This window comes from Brienomyrus brachyistius, chromosome 2 (genome assembly GCF_023856365.1).
Source record: "Brienomyrus brachyistius isolate T26 chromosome 2, BBRACH_0.4, whole genome shotgun sequence".
NCBI lineage: Eukaryota > Metazoa > Chordata > Actinopteri > Osteoglossiformes > Mormyridae > Brienomyrus > Brienomyrus brachyistius.
Window position 1 is genome coordinate 3,977,557 of NC_064534.1, and position 16,795 is coordinate 3,994,351.

The window sequence follows — 16,795 nt, forward strand, 5'->3', positions numbered from 1 at the left end:
CTGTGTACCTTCTGCACATCTGGCAAGTTTAGTAGCGATAAATGACGCTGCAGCACCGTTCAGTGGCCGCTACGTTGCCGAAAAACACAATACTGTTGTATGTCATTGACCCTTTTGCAAGTTTATCCATACCGACTCCACAGCCTCCAACAAAAAACTCAGGCACCAAATTTATTATAAAGGCGTTTAATTTTCAATATGCAAGCACTACTTTTGCAGTGTGTCACTGTTATAAAGCTGCAATAACTATTACAATATTTTTCCTGTACAAATACAATATCCCTCACCTGCACCTCCCAGCCATTAAGAAGCTTTTTTAATATGACTGAATGGATTCTGTCTGCAAACTTTGGCTGGAGCACAATAATCCTGCCACACAAAACAGCACACAATATTTCCTAGAGTAGCTCACCTCATCGTAGTCCTACATCTGCATGGAGACTATTCCAGCTGTCAGCTAACTGATATATTTATATGTGTACTTACAAATTATATCATCAGAGCTGCATTTTTTTTTTACATGAATGATAACTGGCACATATTTTGTTCAGAGCAAAGCCTCAATGTCACTGGACCACGTCCCACGCCTTGCATCTCTCACTTTCTCCCCAAGTTACGTCCAAAGCAAAGATCTAACACCCTCGTGGCACGTGAGCCAGACTCATTTCATGGCTGCACCACCAACTTCTGCATTCAAGCAACACGACTGAGTGCGATGAAGTACCATAGCAACAGGTGTCATGTGACTGTGTCACAACAGTGATAAGATTAACAAAAGTACACTTAACCTCCACATGTTTAGGGACCGATTTATCGTAGAGCGATATAATGAGAGGCCTGCATAGCCAGGAGAAAACATACGCGAATGAGGAAATAAGAAACATTTCCACGTTACCGGGTGATTCCGGAGACTATAAATTCTGCGATTAAAAACAGCATAATTTAATAACATCAAACTTTAAATGTTTAGTGGAGAACAGAAAAATGGTGATATGTACACCAGCGGCCTGGAAGAGAGGGGGCGTTAACTCTCAAACTTAGAGGAAGTATGGTGTCGTCGTTCTGGGTGGGATGACGCGCTCCGAGTCAGGCACAGCGCGGAACAGCTTAGGCTCCCGCGTGCTGGCGTCCTTGAACACCATGATGGAGGCGATGTTCCCACAGCGGTAGCAGTAGTTCGGTGCCGACCACACCGTCACCAGCTTCTCGTCGAACATGAACTTGTAACCCTCATGGACGAGCTGGTGGGCGCGGCAGATGAGCTTCAAGTTGTTGATGTGGACAAACTGCAACGTGGGAAGGGGGTTAAAGAATTATGACACAAAATGAAGGATCACATGACAAATACCAGCCATGACCACATACGCTTTTAGCTTTCTGAATGGTGTTAGCATCTAACCTCATTTGTGACTTTTGCTCCAAAGAGCCAACCAGCTCCCCGTGGGCTAATGGCCCATGTGTCCACATCCTCCGGGTCGGACCACACCAGGTCGCAAAAGGCCCCTTTGTGCGGGATCTCCTGGTTGCGCTCAATGGTACGGATCTGATCCAGGGTCTTGATATCGGGCGACAGACCACCGTGCACACACAGGATCTGCTCGTCAAGAAGCTGTACCAGGAGACCAATGTCATCAAACGACCACATCGAGAGAAGGAAAGGTCTCATATCTACCAGTTATGGGGCCGGAATCACATCAATTTACTGAAAGGAACAATAATTCTGAAAGATTCTTAACAATACTTTTAGTGATGCTGGTGCTTCAGATTCAAATTCTGTATTGTCGCTGTAGTTTCCATAGCAACTATCTGTTAGCGTAGCCAAATTAGCCCCTTCCTCCTTGCATTATATCTGGTTTACAGTAGCAAAGGCTGCATCTTGTTTCCTGTGCTCCCTGGGATGGCTTACAACCTGCAGTGCAGCTCTGTGGACTTCAGACTGTACACTGCTGAAGCGCCAAATAGTCACTGCATCATAACATGCAATAGTCACTGCATCATAACATTAATAAGCTGCTATACTCACAGCAGCCACTGTAAGCATGTCAAACACCTTCGTACAGTATCGCCACGCATTTGCGTTTCCATACTTGGTTTGGCACTCATCTAGAAGACAAAAAGGCAGATTTCAGGATAACACAAGAATCTGTCCACACCTAAAACCTTTCACTGCACTCAAACCACATGGGCACATGCACGCTAAATGCCAGCCGATCACGGGCACATGCCAATAACATTTAAAACAACACAGAAGAAACTGAACACCATTAAAGCTATTTTGCTACAATATGTAGTGTATAAGCCTGCTTTCCCAATGTATTATCAAGAATGTTTCATCTGCTTTCGTTAGAAAATCACATTTAAATGTGATGATCTATCAGAATGAAGCGGACAGCTGTCAGCTGATGTTAAGGCTGCAAGCGTGACTTCTCCGTATTCTGCGTGCACTCTCATCGCTTCGGGGACAATCAGGGATGACTTGTGGCGGCAGCTCGCCATGTACCGCGACCCCGAGACGCGGCGAAGCAGCTCACCGTAGAATCCGTAGACCTGTGTGATCTGCCGGCTCTCGTGGTTCCCCCGCAGCAGAGTGATGCGGTCGGGCCACTTTGCTTTCAGCGCCAGCAGATAGGTGAAGGTCTCCAGGCTGTAGTATCCACGGTCAACAAAGTCACCCTACGAGCAGAACATCATGACCCGGAGAGTCTGGTCATGCGAAATGCTCCAGTACAATCTGCGGTTGCGACATTAACATGCAATAAATGACAAGAAATAACATATTCCACGAATGAGATAAAAAAAAAATCTATTTTATAGACAGGAGATGGCATGGTGTAACTGCCTTCTGCCGGGTTCAGAATAACCAAATTTAGTCAAAAGTAACATCAAAATGTAGACGGACGGCACAGAGCCATCTTCGGACAACACAATAACCCACACAAGCCAGCTCGACAAATTTCAATACTCACCATAAAAATATAGTTTGTGTCTGGAACCTGCCCCCCAGTTCTGAAAAGTTCACACAGGTCATAAAACTAAAAGCAGTAGGGTGGAAGGTTAAGAAAAACAGGGAACAACGTCAGTCCAGCTGATACTGTTAATTAATCATGCAAAGAAAAAATACATTCAATCATTATCTTGGATTAAAAGGCCATCACCTACCTGTCCATGTATGTCTCCACAGACTGTGACCGGAGTGGAGACGGGCTGTACATTGGACTCCTCCAGAAGAAGGTCACACACATAGTCGCAGAGTCTCTGCAAAGGATGGGCCATTCAGGGCACAGTCATGTCGCAGTATTGCCGATTTTAACACGTCCTCCCCTAGAAGTACCCTTCCGGATCTAGATCACATACACCATCACATGTACCAACACCGCCACAAAACACACGTAAAGCACACACACAAAGTACTTGCAAGGTCTTGCAAGTCGTCGTCTTGAATGAAAAAAACGAGATGAAGCATAGTAACATTTGCATGGTAAATAAAAGCACTGCATCGTGACCACCCTTGTTTCTACACAGTCAAGAGCAATCGTAGCAAAACTGCAATTTGACAGCAAAACAGCTGCACATAACCCGTGGATTTCCAACGACCCTGATAACCGATCACACTTATCTCAGGGAGTTATCCTTCCAAAGCAGTAGTCTACGGTGCGTATGCACAGCTGTCATTTCTAAGTATCTGAGCGCCATATACGTCCGCTTCGCAGTGCAATGCGTGCGAGCGCAACCGATATATATAATACATATAATTATTTTGCAGAACGAGCAGAACTCTTTGCTCACCTTTAAATCGTTTTCGGGAAGGTATTTGCATTCCCTCGCTATCTCCACGTATTTATCCAAGTCTAACGGCGCCATCGCGTCCACCGGGGAAGATGCGGGCGACGGTGACCTTTGTACGTCACATCCGCTTTATTATTCCCCCCTAAATCCGCCGAAAATTTTTACTGCAAGCAATGCTTGTGCTCTTCAGGTATCCAGCCTAAATTAAAGCCATCCTGTCACGTACGTTTGAATGCTAAATGCAACACAAAAGCGAGGATGTCAAGCTTGTATAAATGAACACGCACACTGACACACATACATACACGATATGAAAGAGCAAAGGTGACGCTTATTGACCAGGAAGCGGCGCGGGCATAACCCATCGTCATAATTAAGTATACCTCGTTTTTATCGTGTCGGTTTCCTGGTGGGTGTTTACTTTTATATGTGATGTTTTTATATTCATTTAACACTGTCATCGGACTTTTGCACAAAATTCATATTTCCCTGGGTACTCTGTTCTCTCCCTAAAAACATTTGGGTTATAGGGTGAATTGGTGGCTCAAAATTGCCTGATGCCGATGGTGTCCCAGAGGTGGATAGTTAAGGCCCAGAAAGTAAAAATCCACACCAGGATTTTATATTAACCAGCAGCTAAGCATAAAGACTCACAGCCACAAAGTACTAAACTGGTCTGGATTTTTACTTTCTGGGCCTGAACTATCCACCTCTGTTGGGTCCTTGGATGGAAAGGTACCCCACCTTGTTTCGTGTGCTCCCTGGAATGGGTTCCAAGCTAACCCAGTGCTAGATAAGCCGTCCGGCAGGATGGATGATATGCGTTAATTCATTCAGACACCTAGAATTGCGTGCATCGTATAGAATGCATCCTCTGTGACTTGGCTGCTGACGAAGAAGCAAGTCTATATTAATGTTTTCTCCTGCTGTTATTATTGCCATGACGGAGCTATTCAAAGTTCAGGAGGTTATAAGAGTGCTATGGCAGTACAGCAGTATTCTTGGGACCTGAACCGAGCAGACTTTGGGTTCCGTGCACGAGCGTAAATTATGGGGTGGCGTGTGTTGTAGCAATAATCAAATAATCAAAACCAGCTAGTACAACCCCCTGGACCCCCTTAAATGGGTGGAGTCCTCAAACCTCCCCCCCACCAACTCCCAACCCACAGTTATACATTTGGTTTTGTGAACTGTCAGAATTTCATATTTCTTTAGATGAACGTAGTGGATAAACGTTGTATCAAAAAACCTTTACTCAATATGCTTTGTAGCGCTATATGTTTTATTTATTTGCGGAAGCCTGCCAATGAATAATCATGAAGTACTCGGTTTCTGCTGCTCACACGACATTCCGTACCAGTAGATGGCGCTTTTGGGCCGCTGAGATTCTGGGGCTTGTCTTGGCCATCAAAATTTGTGTGCTGTAATAATCCGTACGAAAATACTGGAGCAGTAGATTCTCAGGGTATGAACATTATCTGCACAGAAGCTTTGGCCAGAGTTATAGGCCTATATCATTTAATGGGACGATACATAAATGTTTTTTCAGTTTTACATTAAGTAGGGGACCTCCAATGAATATTGCGAATGTCATAATTACACCATTACAATATAGACGTGAATTATAAAAACACCTGAGTCGTGCCCCATTTTACTAAGGTAATCTGTTACACTTTCTCACTATTTCCCCTAAAACATGTATTTTCTTATTAGTATCTAAAATTAATTATAAAACTTTTCGAATACTAGGCAAATGTAAAGCTGTGCGAAATAAACTACGAAAACGTAATGTGTTATTCATGGTTTTGAGAATTTACCCTAAAACTAACTTCAGCACACAGGCAGGTTCAATCAGACTGTTTGGCTGAATTATCTCAGAAAATAATGAATGATCTTGATTAACAGGAATCTACCAGTTCGTGTTATTGTGTACGTTTTCCAGATATCGCTGATTCTAAACACATGTCACTTCGGTTAGGAAGGTTCCTGTCTTTTTGCAACTGACCGAAGAGATGGAAGTGAACAGGACTTCAAGCCATTTATACTGTCGGCCCCGCCCCTCGCAATGTTCATTGGTCCATCTGAGGGTCCGTCATCGACTTGGCACGTGAGGGGGTGGGGCTCCTGTGGGAGCGTAGTAGAGTAGCGAGCCTGTCATTCGGCGCAGGAGTAACCGTTAGAGCGCGCGCTGCCGGGGCAGGCGTCCTACTTGAAAAACAAGTTGTCCTTATCAGGAGCTGAGTGGGAGAAGCTGGAGATCGGCACGAACTATAAGCTTCCCGAGAAGGTGCCATTTTCCGGCGACTGCATGGAGAGTTAGGAATACCATGAAGTGCACATTCCTAATTATGTTCGTGAAGCCGAGTTTGTATTTCGTTTTAATTGTATGCATTGGGGTATACGAGGCTGCGCCGCGCGTCAGCAGAAGCGATGTTCCGTCTGTTGGAAAGGGGTCCGTTTCATTCCCCGGGTCCACCGTGAGACCGACCAACTCCATCACCATGCCCAACCACCTCCCGGAGGACAGGATCGGAGCGGTCACTTTCTTTGGGTTGACACCGGCTCCAACCACCGTTTCCACTGGGACTTTTGGAAACAGAGTGCGGCATGCTCTCACCACTGCAGGAAGTACAGTCACTGTAACCCCGTCTGGCGCTAAACCTGCCGCTGAAGCTGGAAACGCTACACAAACTGCGATAAAGCAGACTGGCGAAGCCGTTCCCGTACCGTCATTCACTGCAGCGGCGTCCCCTAAGATCCTAACCACTGCCCATAAGACACCGAGGGACGCTGTGTCGCTGGTCCCCGAAATGACCACCAAAGCATGGGTTCGGGAGAGTGACGACCCCCAACTTACCACCAAGACCGACAGACAAGGTGAGGGAGAGTTTGGAACCCGAAGAAGGCAGAACCCGATATAAATGTCCTGTTAACAAAACCAAGCACACTCTGAAGTCACTTCGTATTATGTAATTCATTTTATTCATCTCTTCCCGTCATACCGCTGCTTCCCGTCTTCCCAGAAATCTAGAGTTTCTTTTGTTGCTTTTCAGCTTGTTATGACGTAAAGAGAAGTTTTGCGTCTGCCTTTCACTTTTTGTTTGCATGAACGGCATATGCTATAGTTACTTGCGTGTTTGACCTTGGTTAACGAACACCGCGACGCGTTCAACCTGATCTCGCAGAGATGTGAATTAGTTCAGGAAATTAAGTGAAATTAAGTTTCAGAAAATTTCCCGTTATTCTGACATTCTGACGAGCGAGGGATTTAATACCCCAGTTCTTAGCCATTGTCTTCTTGTCAAATTAATTTATTAGGGAGAAACGTGTTCCTGTAATCTCCCGCAAGCATACATACGTCCTCACATGCTCCCCAGGCTTCTGATAATATTAGTCGCCGGGACGTTGTGCCAGGATTATTCGTTAAGAAGCACCTGTGATGCTCATTTCTGTAACCACCCCCACCCCCCCCCCCCCCCCCCCCGCAGGTAATCCCTACCGATCGATTGCTTTTACAGCATACTGGTGGGTATGGCAGTCCTCACGGAAAATGGCTCTCCATGCATTCATGGCTGGCTGTCAGATGGATCTGGTCCTTTTGGGTTGAACTTGTGTGGGTTCAGGTCAGAGGAGTTTCTGGCTATTGGAAGGATCAGGGGCTAAGTCAAGTTTACCTAGGACCTGACGTCTTTTTTTTTTTTTTGAAGGAAAATAGGAATAGGGCTAAAATACTCGGGACTGGCCTTAAAACACTTAGAGCCCAGAGTGATCGGATGTAATGACGCCCTTATTCAGGTACCAGGTGCATCAGAGTCGCGGGGGTTGTGCTTCTCTATACAGCTTTTATTTTGTATCTTAGTCCTCTGGTGCAACATTGTAAAAAAAAGAGTATCCAGGGCTGAGGTCAAACAGTCAGTATTTATCACGTTTTAAATTGAGGCTTGTTGTAGTATTCAGAGTGTTTAAGGGCAGGGTAATATTTACAAAGCTGGCAGTGAAGTTTGTATAGCAAACGTGGTGATGTTTGGCTACCGGCCAGAGTTTTGATGTGGGGACTCTGCGGTCATCTCAGTAAATGAACTTCTGCTGCCTAGATATATAATGATGAGGTTGGTCCCCCGTCACTGTTTACTTGTCAGTTTGTTTTCTACCAGAATGAAAAAAGGAACTAAGTGTAACATATTGAATAATGTACTTGGAGTGGGTTGAGGAGAGATCGCCGGTGCGCTGTTGTGCTCAATACCGTGCCTGGCAGTGCCGATCCACCGACTGCTCCGGCTCGGAGCTGGTCTTGTTAAGTGAGTCCCGATTACACAGTGTGCAGTCAGTCTGCAAAAACGGCGTTGTGGTTACGGCTCTCAGACTTTGCAAACCACTTTAACATCTTTTCGGATGACTTGTTTGCTTATTTTGTCCGTCAGTCTGTCTGTCAGTCCCTCCGCTCAGAAGTAATTTACCGGCGGTGGCAGTATTTGAGTTATTGCAAAAGCAAGTCAATGAGTACGACCAAAACAATGAACATAAATCAGCTTCACAAACAAGCTTTCGCTGTTAGGGCAGCACGGAGGCTCAGTGGGCAGCCTTGTGGCTTTGCGTCCAGTACCGTGGCTTTGATCCCGGGCTCTGTGTGAGTGGAGTTTTCTGTGTTTGAGTAGGCGTGTGTCCTCCCATGGACTGGCACCGCGCTCAGGGTGTCCCCCTGCTTCCTGGGATTGGCTTCTGGCTCTGAGCTGTTCTTCTTAGCCTGAGTGGCTATGGAGAATGAATACACATTGAATGTGAAAGAATAATTACAGCATGAATATTAATAAGGCCGGTGTGTGTACATATTTAATGACTGGTTATATAATGCTTCTCTCTGTCTGCTCCAGTTGGGCTGCCAGGTTGGCGGTATCCCATGTCCCATCTTTCAGATGTCTGGATATTTGTAAGTCCTCCTTGTAATAGAGAATTTGGTAGGGTGTAGATGAAAGTACACATGAGTCTTCATTTCTGCTATCTGATAACACAGGGCTTATCTGCTAGTAGACCTATCTTTCTTCTTCCTGGTTCAGCAGGTCGGTTGTGGTGACTCTCTCTCTCTCTCTCTCTCTCTCTCTCTCTCTCTCTCTCTCTCTCTCTCTATATTAATTTAACTTTTCTTTATCGTACATCCTGTTAGATGAAATGCCTTTTGACAGCAGGTCATTTTACAGCTGCATCTGAATGTTTTATTCATGCATTTTCATAGTTGGTCCTTGCTTAAGGAGCGTGTGGCCCCCAGGTCTTGGTCAGTAATTCATACGCAGTGTGAGATGCAAGACAGCATTTGTCTTGACTTGTTCTGCATGTCCGTTCGCGGGCTTTGCGTCTGTATTATTGCTGTGAAAGACATTTCTGATGCAGTCTGTTTCCACAAATAGCTTGTTAACAGTTTTGCCTTGACTCAGGAAGCCGTGTGTTTTGTTTACACTTGACCTGGATTCTGCCGTCGATCTTCCATGTAAAACTGGTGCCTCGCCGGCCACCTGAAACAGTCACACGCATACCAGTTAATTCTCACTCCCTGCACGGGTGTGTTCTAGGCACAGATTCCCGTTCGTAGGCGACTCATTGAATCATTATGTTTCGGCTGTGAAGACCCCCTCCCACCTCCCCCACCCCCTTGGGGTCCTTGGGGGGGCAACCATAATGCGTGTACATTAGGGCAAATTGATGTAGAAAGGGTTCGCGCCTCGAAAGCCAGGGCCGTTTTGCAGGGACCGGGTTGTTCTTTCTGGGGCCCCTGCTAGTGTAATGGCTGTTCTTGGCCAACAGGGGGCCCCCAAATTTCTGGAGCCCCAGACAATTGTGTAACTGGAGTTAAACACTGCCTCGGCCTTGCTGATGCATAAAGAACTTTTTATCTAGGTGGGAACATTTTAATTTACTCACTCAGAGGAACTGTTCCTCTGCCTGTGGCCTGCCAGCCTTCTTGGCATGCATCCGGTTCACCCCTTAGTCAAATCCCACGTGAATAATGTGTCTCTCCCAGCCAGGTTTTCCTGGGTATTTATGGCATAGGGCTTGATTTTGGCTTGATATATGCAATGGAGCCTTTCCCCAGCTCACTGCACCCTTATTCTGAATAAGCAACGTGAAAGATCGATGAACGGATGTTTAGTTGTGAGATGGGAAGGGAGTAACTTAATCAAATTGGCTCACAGAGCAGAATGAATGACAAAATAAGAGGGTGCGAAAGCCAGGGTGCTTCTGAAAGGCTTTGCCGGTACGGAAGCCGGGAATTCCGAGCTGACCTTTTCAAATACTTTCCCACTGTACTTTTCTTCATTTCGAGCATGCAGAGCTCTGCATTATTTCCACCACTCTGTTATGACAGTTTCAGGCTGCCAGGAAGGCAGACGCTCTTTAAATACCACAGTGTCTCATACGGGGACACGGACGCTTGTTCCTTCTGCGGTGTAGCACCATGGGCTGCTTTTGGGCACCGTACAGGTTGCCTGGTGCCCCAGCCTGCTGTTGTACAGGGGGGAGGTTAGGATTAGGGGAGATTTCATTAATTATACACCAGGGAGCTTGGTTACCCTGAGGCGTCGAGAGCAGTCTGCAGTGGGGTTTGCATGGCTGATAGGGGGCTGGTTTCAGCCACGACCTGCACAGTTTTGCAGGTAAACTGCTTTTTGTCACCTGACAACAACTGTAATCATGTCACTGGTTTATAAAAATAAATGATGGAGCCGTCAAGCTCTGTAGGATCCGAATGTGGGAGTAGCTATTTGAATTTGTGTTATTAAAAAAGACGGTAATTGGTGACTGAGGATTGTGAGGTTCCCTGAACTGAGCCGTGTGGATCTTTGTTGCTTTTGTAATTTTCATTTCTGTGTTTGGTTTAGTTTTTGCACCTCCGTAGGGTGTATTAACTCAATACCCAGGTACTAGCAGGTCCGCTGGAATCAGGAGGTGCTGTGAGATAAAGGTGTTTATTTTGGTGCATTAACAGAGGGGGTGTAATAACCAGGGAGAATGATGACTTTAATTTGTTTGTTTACTCAGGGGGGGGGAAGGAGAAGTCCTCAGAATTGGTAAATTATCTTGTTAGTTTGATTACCTTTTTTGGATGCAGTATGAGGTTATGGATTTAGCTGGGTTTGGACTCGTAAACAGGGACATGCAGGGTGGCTTGTGGAGCTTTTACATTTTGGGGGACGGGCGGGGGGGCGAAGTCAGGACCCTGAGGACACTGGCCTTCAGGGACATGGTTATTTGGAGCATTTTCGCTGTGTGACAGTGCAGGGTGCAGGGACGCATTGATGCTTTCTTAATGAGCCCCCCCCACTTTCATGGCTTCATCTCTGCTTGGGCTCTGACCAAATGTACATGCATACTATCCCCAGAATAAGTGAACGTGTCCAGGTTTAAGTGTCTTTTAACCTTTTTGCCGAGGTTTTTCAGAAGAACGCTCTGTGGTTTGAGGGTTTTTTTTAAATGACTGCTCTTCTTTCTTATGTATCGTGTCCTGGGTGGCATGAGGAGGCCCCTGGAACCCTTTCATCTTCTCGGTTTGTTTACCCCTTCGTTTTCCCTCCTGATCGGCTTTGCTCTCATTGGTCGATAATGACGCCTCTCCTGCTCGTCCGCTCTGACATATTTCCAAGTCGCCAGGGGGCTGTTCGTAAATGCTGCTCCCTTGAGATGCCTCTGGAGAGATGACGTGGAGCGTGCCGCTGTCAGGCCCCCCCGAGCATGCCCCCCCCCTTCCCGTGTTCCTTTGAAACTTCCACTGGGGGAGAACACATAGAAAGAGAAACTTCCCTTTGACTGGGGCATCTGGATTTGTCGTGTCTGTGTGTGTATGTGTGTGTGCAGGGGGCTAAACCACCTCTCTGGTAGCATAGTATACTGGGTAGTCTGGATGGGATGCCAGTCCACCACAGGGCACTCACATACAAACACGTACACACACACACACACACACACACACACACACACACACACACACACACACACACACACACACACACACACAATCTCTGCATTCATTTCTATAGGTTTAACCCTAATTCTAAATATGACAACCCCTACTCAGCCCTAACCTTAACCATAAGTAACCGGACATAGTACAAGACTTTTGGTGTTTTTAGTTTATTATTGTGGGGACCAGATAAAATGGTCCAGACAACGTCTAAATAACAGTTTTTCATGACAATGTGGGGACATTTATACTGTGGGGACAATGTAATGAATTCATCATCATCCACTGACAAACGCACACAAACACACACACTCACAGACAGAGTGGGGTAGAGCTGCACTAATGCATTTTTGTAAATGCTTGCCTGGCACTTTCGTTGAGATATATTTAAAATCTCAGCCTGCAAAGTGCAGTTCTCACCTTCTCACGTTACCGTCCTGTTCCGGAGTTTTCTTTGCCGGTTTGCTTTTCCCCTGAACTCTCCATGAAGGTGGCCTGCTTCCATTTGTATGCATTTCCTCTTCAAACATTTGCCCGCAGGACATAATTCAAAACATTTATTAGCTGCTCCTAAGCTTCCTGCATCCTTAAAAAGATGCTTGCTGTTTTTACAAAAATGAGTGCAAGAGGTTTTGAGGTCAGTCCTGCAAAGTGTGTTCAGTGTTTTGCTTACTCGGTTACGTTATTGTTCTGTGTCTGACCTTTGGCAGTACCACAGCGGCCTCCTCTTGGCTGTTAGATGGCTTTCTTTAAACTTGCCCAGTAGCTGCAGGCCACAATTAAAGACCAATTAAAATGATTGTTGATGGTAAGCTTAGCCTAATAATACTCCTAAATGGTTTTAAGTACTTCATTTGGAAATTAAAAGAGAGTTAAACTTGGCTCTGAATTTTCCCAGTCTTATTGGCTATTCTGAGATGTCATTTTAATCTCTGTATTCACTGATTCCTCGTGCGTCACTTAACAGTTTGACAATCACTTCACTTCTGTGAAGTTGCTTAATTAAAACTGCCATTTAACCAACCCTGTGAGACATCCCCCTCCCTTAATCACTTTATTCATTTAAGCAGGATGAACGCTGGGGTGCGGTGTCAGTTTCGACAGACTGCTGGAGATACTGCTTCCTGTGCTCGCTGAATAACTTCCTGTATTATCGCACTGGGCTGCTGTAGCCTCGGGGGTGGGGAGCTGCAGTAAATAACCATAATAATGCCAGCCAAGGCCTCACAAGGGTTCCCCCACCTGTCTCTGAGTCCCGCCCCTTCGCTGATTTACGAGTTGACTTCTGGTGTTATAGTTACTGTTGTCTCGGGGGTCCATTGGTCCCGTGATGCCTTTTCCACACTGGAGGATGATGATGATGCTATATCAGGGACAGACACAAACCTGCTCCTTCCACAGGGATCCATGCGACAGCAACAGCTCGCTCAGGGGTGGGTTTTCGTGTTTTATTTTAGATCACTTAGCAACTGATTTATTATTTTGAAGTATTATTATTGTTATTTGCTCTTTGAGTCTGAGCTCCACCTTCATCCTCCCTTCACCGTGCTTTGGAATCGTGATGCTTATCTCGCTCTCCCTCTCGAACTGCTGTCTAACTGCAGGTCTGCACAGTGCTGTGCAGAGCATTGGAAAGGTGGGGGTGGGGGGTCACGACTCCCCTTCTGGGGGAACCTTCCAGGACTGCTGCAATCCTAACACCCCTTCACCCCCAGCGGTTCGAGCCCCACCACACTGCCTTGCCTGATCACTATGCCAAACCCTCTCTGGTCAGGGTCAGCATGGCTCAGTGCTGCCAGGAAGGGGAGGGCTTGGATCAAGATCTGAGAGGTCCTGGAGTGGAAACTGAGTACCAGACTAGACCAGGCACCTGGCATGACCCTCACGGGGGCACGAGTGACATGCTTTGGATCTGACGCCTCCGTGAAGTAGCCTCTTGTCCCATGAAACAAAGAGGACCTTCCTGTAGGGTCCTCAGGGGCAGCTTCATAAGCAGAACGCTGATCCCGTGGAGCCCAGTGTCCTGAGAGAGACGTGTCCCTTGTCCATTGTCTGCAGAGGCCTCTCTTTGTCTCGTGGAGAAGCCTTTCAGTCGCTCTTGAGGTCTCTGAAGAATACTGTCGCCTCAGAGCAGCGGGACCAGCTGACTGCGGCCCCCACCCACCAGGCCATGGTGGAGACTGCACCCCCATGCTGGGGTGACTGCATAGTCTTGGTGGGCTGCCAGGTGTTGGGGGGGGTCTGACTCCCAGGACCCCCCAGAAGCTGTGACCCTTTCTGCTGCAACCCTGAATTTAATAATAATAATAATTGGTACTTTATTGATCTCCGTGAAGAAATCGTCTTTATGCCTCCCTCAGCTTGCTCTTTGTAGAGCAAGCTGTCCACGAAGGGCACCCACCCGTAGCGGCGCCCAGGGAGCTGGGGGTTAAGGGCCTCGCTCAAGGACCCGCAGACGTGCTGAGGCTGGATTTGAACCAGTGACCTGCTGATTACAGGCACCCGGGCTTAGCCCACTGAGCTGCATGCTGCCCCCCAAAGAGGATAGGGAGGAGTCAGGACCCCGAGGTCCGTGGCTGCGATGCCCCTGGGCATTCAATTACGAACGGGGGTGTCACGGAGACCCGGCTAGCAGCGACCCGCTAAGCAACAGCTCTGTATCAACTTGGATTTCTCTTCATCCCATAAATTTCCACAGACGTGGGGTAATTACAATGAGTGGTGTCCAGCTCAGCGGGTTGGGACCCTGTGCCTGTGATTAGAAGGTCACTGGTTCAAATCCCAGGGTCGGCAGAGTGATGTCACCCTCATGCCTGGGAGCAAGGCCCTTACCCTTCAGTCACTGTACAGAGTGTCTGACCCAGCCTTCTCAAATGTACATTGCTTTGGATAAGTGTTTGTTAAATAGATAAATCAAATGTCAGGTAATTAAACATCACACAAGAGTCACCATCCTTCCAATGAGGATACCACCAGCCAAAAATGCATCACAAATGGAGGCACTTTTCTGCGTTAGTGAAAGCAGAGTCCTTCTAAAAATAGACGTTTTGTTACCTCTACAACTTCCGCATGGAATGATCTGCACCTGGTGACTATCAAGAAATGGGGGGCGGGAGGTGGGGGTGATGTTCTTCGTGGGGTGAAATGAATGTGATTGTAGGGATATATGAAATGGGAAAATGCAGCTGTCCTGGGGTAGGCAGAAAACATGGAGGCGGTTTACACCATGAAAAGGATCCACTCTCTTACAGAAATACCAAGTGGTATCTGTGTCTTCATGTTTGAGAACTTAAAGACAACAATAAGCGTTCCAGACCATTTTTGCTGCTGTTATAATTTGTTGGTCACTGTTCCTGGCACGGTGTGTGTCCCAGCGCTGGATCCAAAGTGAATTTGACATCTGCTATGCACTCGGACACAGGAATCTTCTTAAGGAAAACACACGATTCCCGTGTTCCCCCTGGGTGACCACGGTGGGAGGGGCTGTCAGCCGCAGACTGGCCCGTAAACGGACGAGTTGAAACGCTGTGCTGCACCCTGTATGCCTGCAAATGCTTTTTGGAGGGCACACAGAGGATAGCTACAAATTCATTCATTAAGGACTGATGTCTTTCATTGGCCCAGCTTAATATCTTCATTGTCCTTAAAAATCACGGATACACTGTGTCAGCACAACACAATCTACAACAGGCACTTCACAGGCCCACAGTACCCAGAATTCTCCACGGTGCAGCACTGGTCTGAAAATGGCCCGCTTGGTGTGAAAATTCCGACCATGACAATAAGCTTCATTCCATTTTCTTTAAATAGTTTGCTAACAAAAAAAAGCTATTTTGATAAAGTTATTAAGAATAAGCCAGCAGTGACTCAACATCTTAATAAATTAAAGCTGGAAATGGCAAATCCAAAAATGTGGTCTTATGCTATGAGTCACTAAATATTTCAAGAGAGTATATTATACTCTGCGAATGGCAGTATATCCCAGCAAAAATGAAACATTAGATTAAATAACTCTACTCTCATGCCCTGGGGTAAAACCCCCATTTGGGGTTTTCAGTCCATTCATCTATGCTTGAACAGTTTTGATTCATAACATCTTTTTTCACATTTAATGTAAAATTTGAGATATGTATTAATATATATAAGCAGGTGGCTTTTCTGAATGCTGATGTACTTCAGTGATGTACTTGCATATTGTCGCGTATCTCTTCTCAAGGTTTGGGGGGCTTCATCTTGGGAATGCCCCTGTGTCTCTGTAGTATTTGTTAAACAGGACCCACCCGCTTCATTGCCCCAGTAAATGCCAGTGGTTCACATGTGCTCATTCCGTGTTGCGTATAACACCCTTGGGCTTTGGTGTTCATGCTAACAACACTGGAAAGGAGCCAAAGATTTGGAGGGGAAATTAGTGAGAGGCGGTTAATGGAGGTGATGGGCAAACGGAGTTATTTTGATGAATTTAGCATTTTAACATGAGATATGAAAATAGCCAATGATTTGACTACCCCTCCATGCTGCCCTGTGTTTTCCTGCCTTGATATGAAGTTACCATTGTCGTGTGTTAGGTACACCTATCCGGGCCAGAAGCACTTTGAGTGCTTGCGAGCTGCTCTTATGGACTGCTATTCCACATGTGGCCTCCTGTCAGCTTATTGACAAGGTGTTTTCACCCTCAGAAGGTCCCCTGACTGGATGGTTTTTGCTCATCACACCACTCTCAATAAGCGCTGGAAACTGTAGTGTGTGAGAATCCTGACATCGTGGCTGTTTCTGGGACGCTGGAATCACTGTGTTCAAAGTCTCTTCGATCAGGCATGTCCGCCATTCTGGGGCAGAGTCACACAGGAACTGCACCATGTCGGCACGCAGTATGGGCGTGATTCAGTCTGACTGTGTTCATGAGCTGCTGTACCTGACAAGCTGCCCATGGCGGGTAATTCGGATCTGAGCTCTGTCCCCCATTAGGGCTAAAATAGCTGCCGCTCAGAGTGCGAATTACCCCTCCATAATTGGGGGGTACTGCCTTCATAACACTTCTATGACCATTATGGTCTGCTA

At 46.5% G+C, this 16,795-nt stretch overlaps 2 protein-coding genes across 3 annotated transcripts in view; one reads left to right on the forward strand and one right to left on the reverse strand.

The window, feature by feature from the left end:
- Positions 1–527: 527 nt before the first annotated feature.
- On the reverse strand, positions 528–4,002 carry LOC125724787 (serine/threonine-protein phosphatase 6 catalytic subunit-like). Of its 2 annotated transcripts, XM_049001303.1 has the most exons (7): positions 3,787–4,002; positions 3,160–3,255; positions 2,967–3,032; positions 2,532–2,673; positions 2,024–2,103; positions 1,400–1,609; positions 528–1,286 (listed from the first exon to the last, which is right to left on the reverse strand). In XM_049001303.1, exons 1-7 carry the CDS (start codon positions 3,859–3,861, stop codon positions 1,038–1,040), a joined length of 918 nt encoding a protein of 305 aa, XP_048857260.1. In that variant the 5' UTR covers positions 3,862–4,002; the 3' UTR covers positions 528–1,037. The 2 variants fall into 2 exon arrangements, with proteins under 2 accessions (XP_048857260.1, XP_048857262.1); XM_049001305.1 differs by lacking the exon at positions 3,787–4,002 and having other exon boundaries at positions 2,967–3,006.
- Positions 4,003–5,918: 1,916 nt separating this feature from the next.
- Positions 5,919–16,795, forward strand: part of LOC125719530 (multiple epidermal growth factor-like domains protein 9) — an 81,306-nt gene continuing 70,429 nt past the window's right edge. The window contains exon 1 of the mRNA XM_048994400.1: positions 5,919–6,663. Within this exon, the coding sequence (XP_048850357.1) occupies positions 6,114–6,663 (550 nt within the window). The 5' untranslated portion in view covers positions 5,919–6,113. The remainder of the gene's footprint in view (positions 6,664–16,795) is intronic.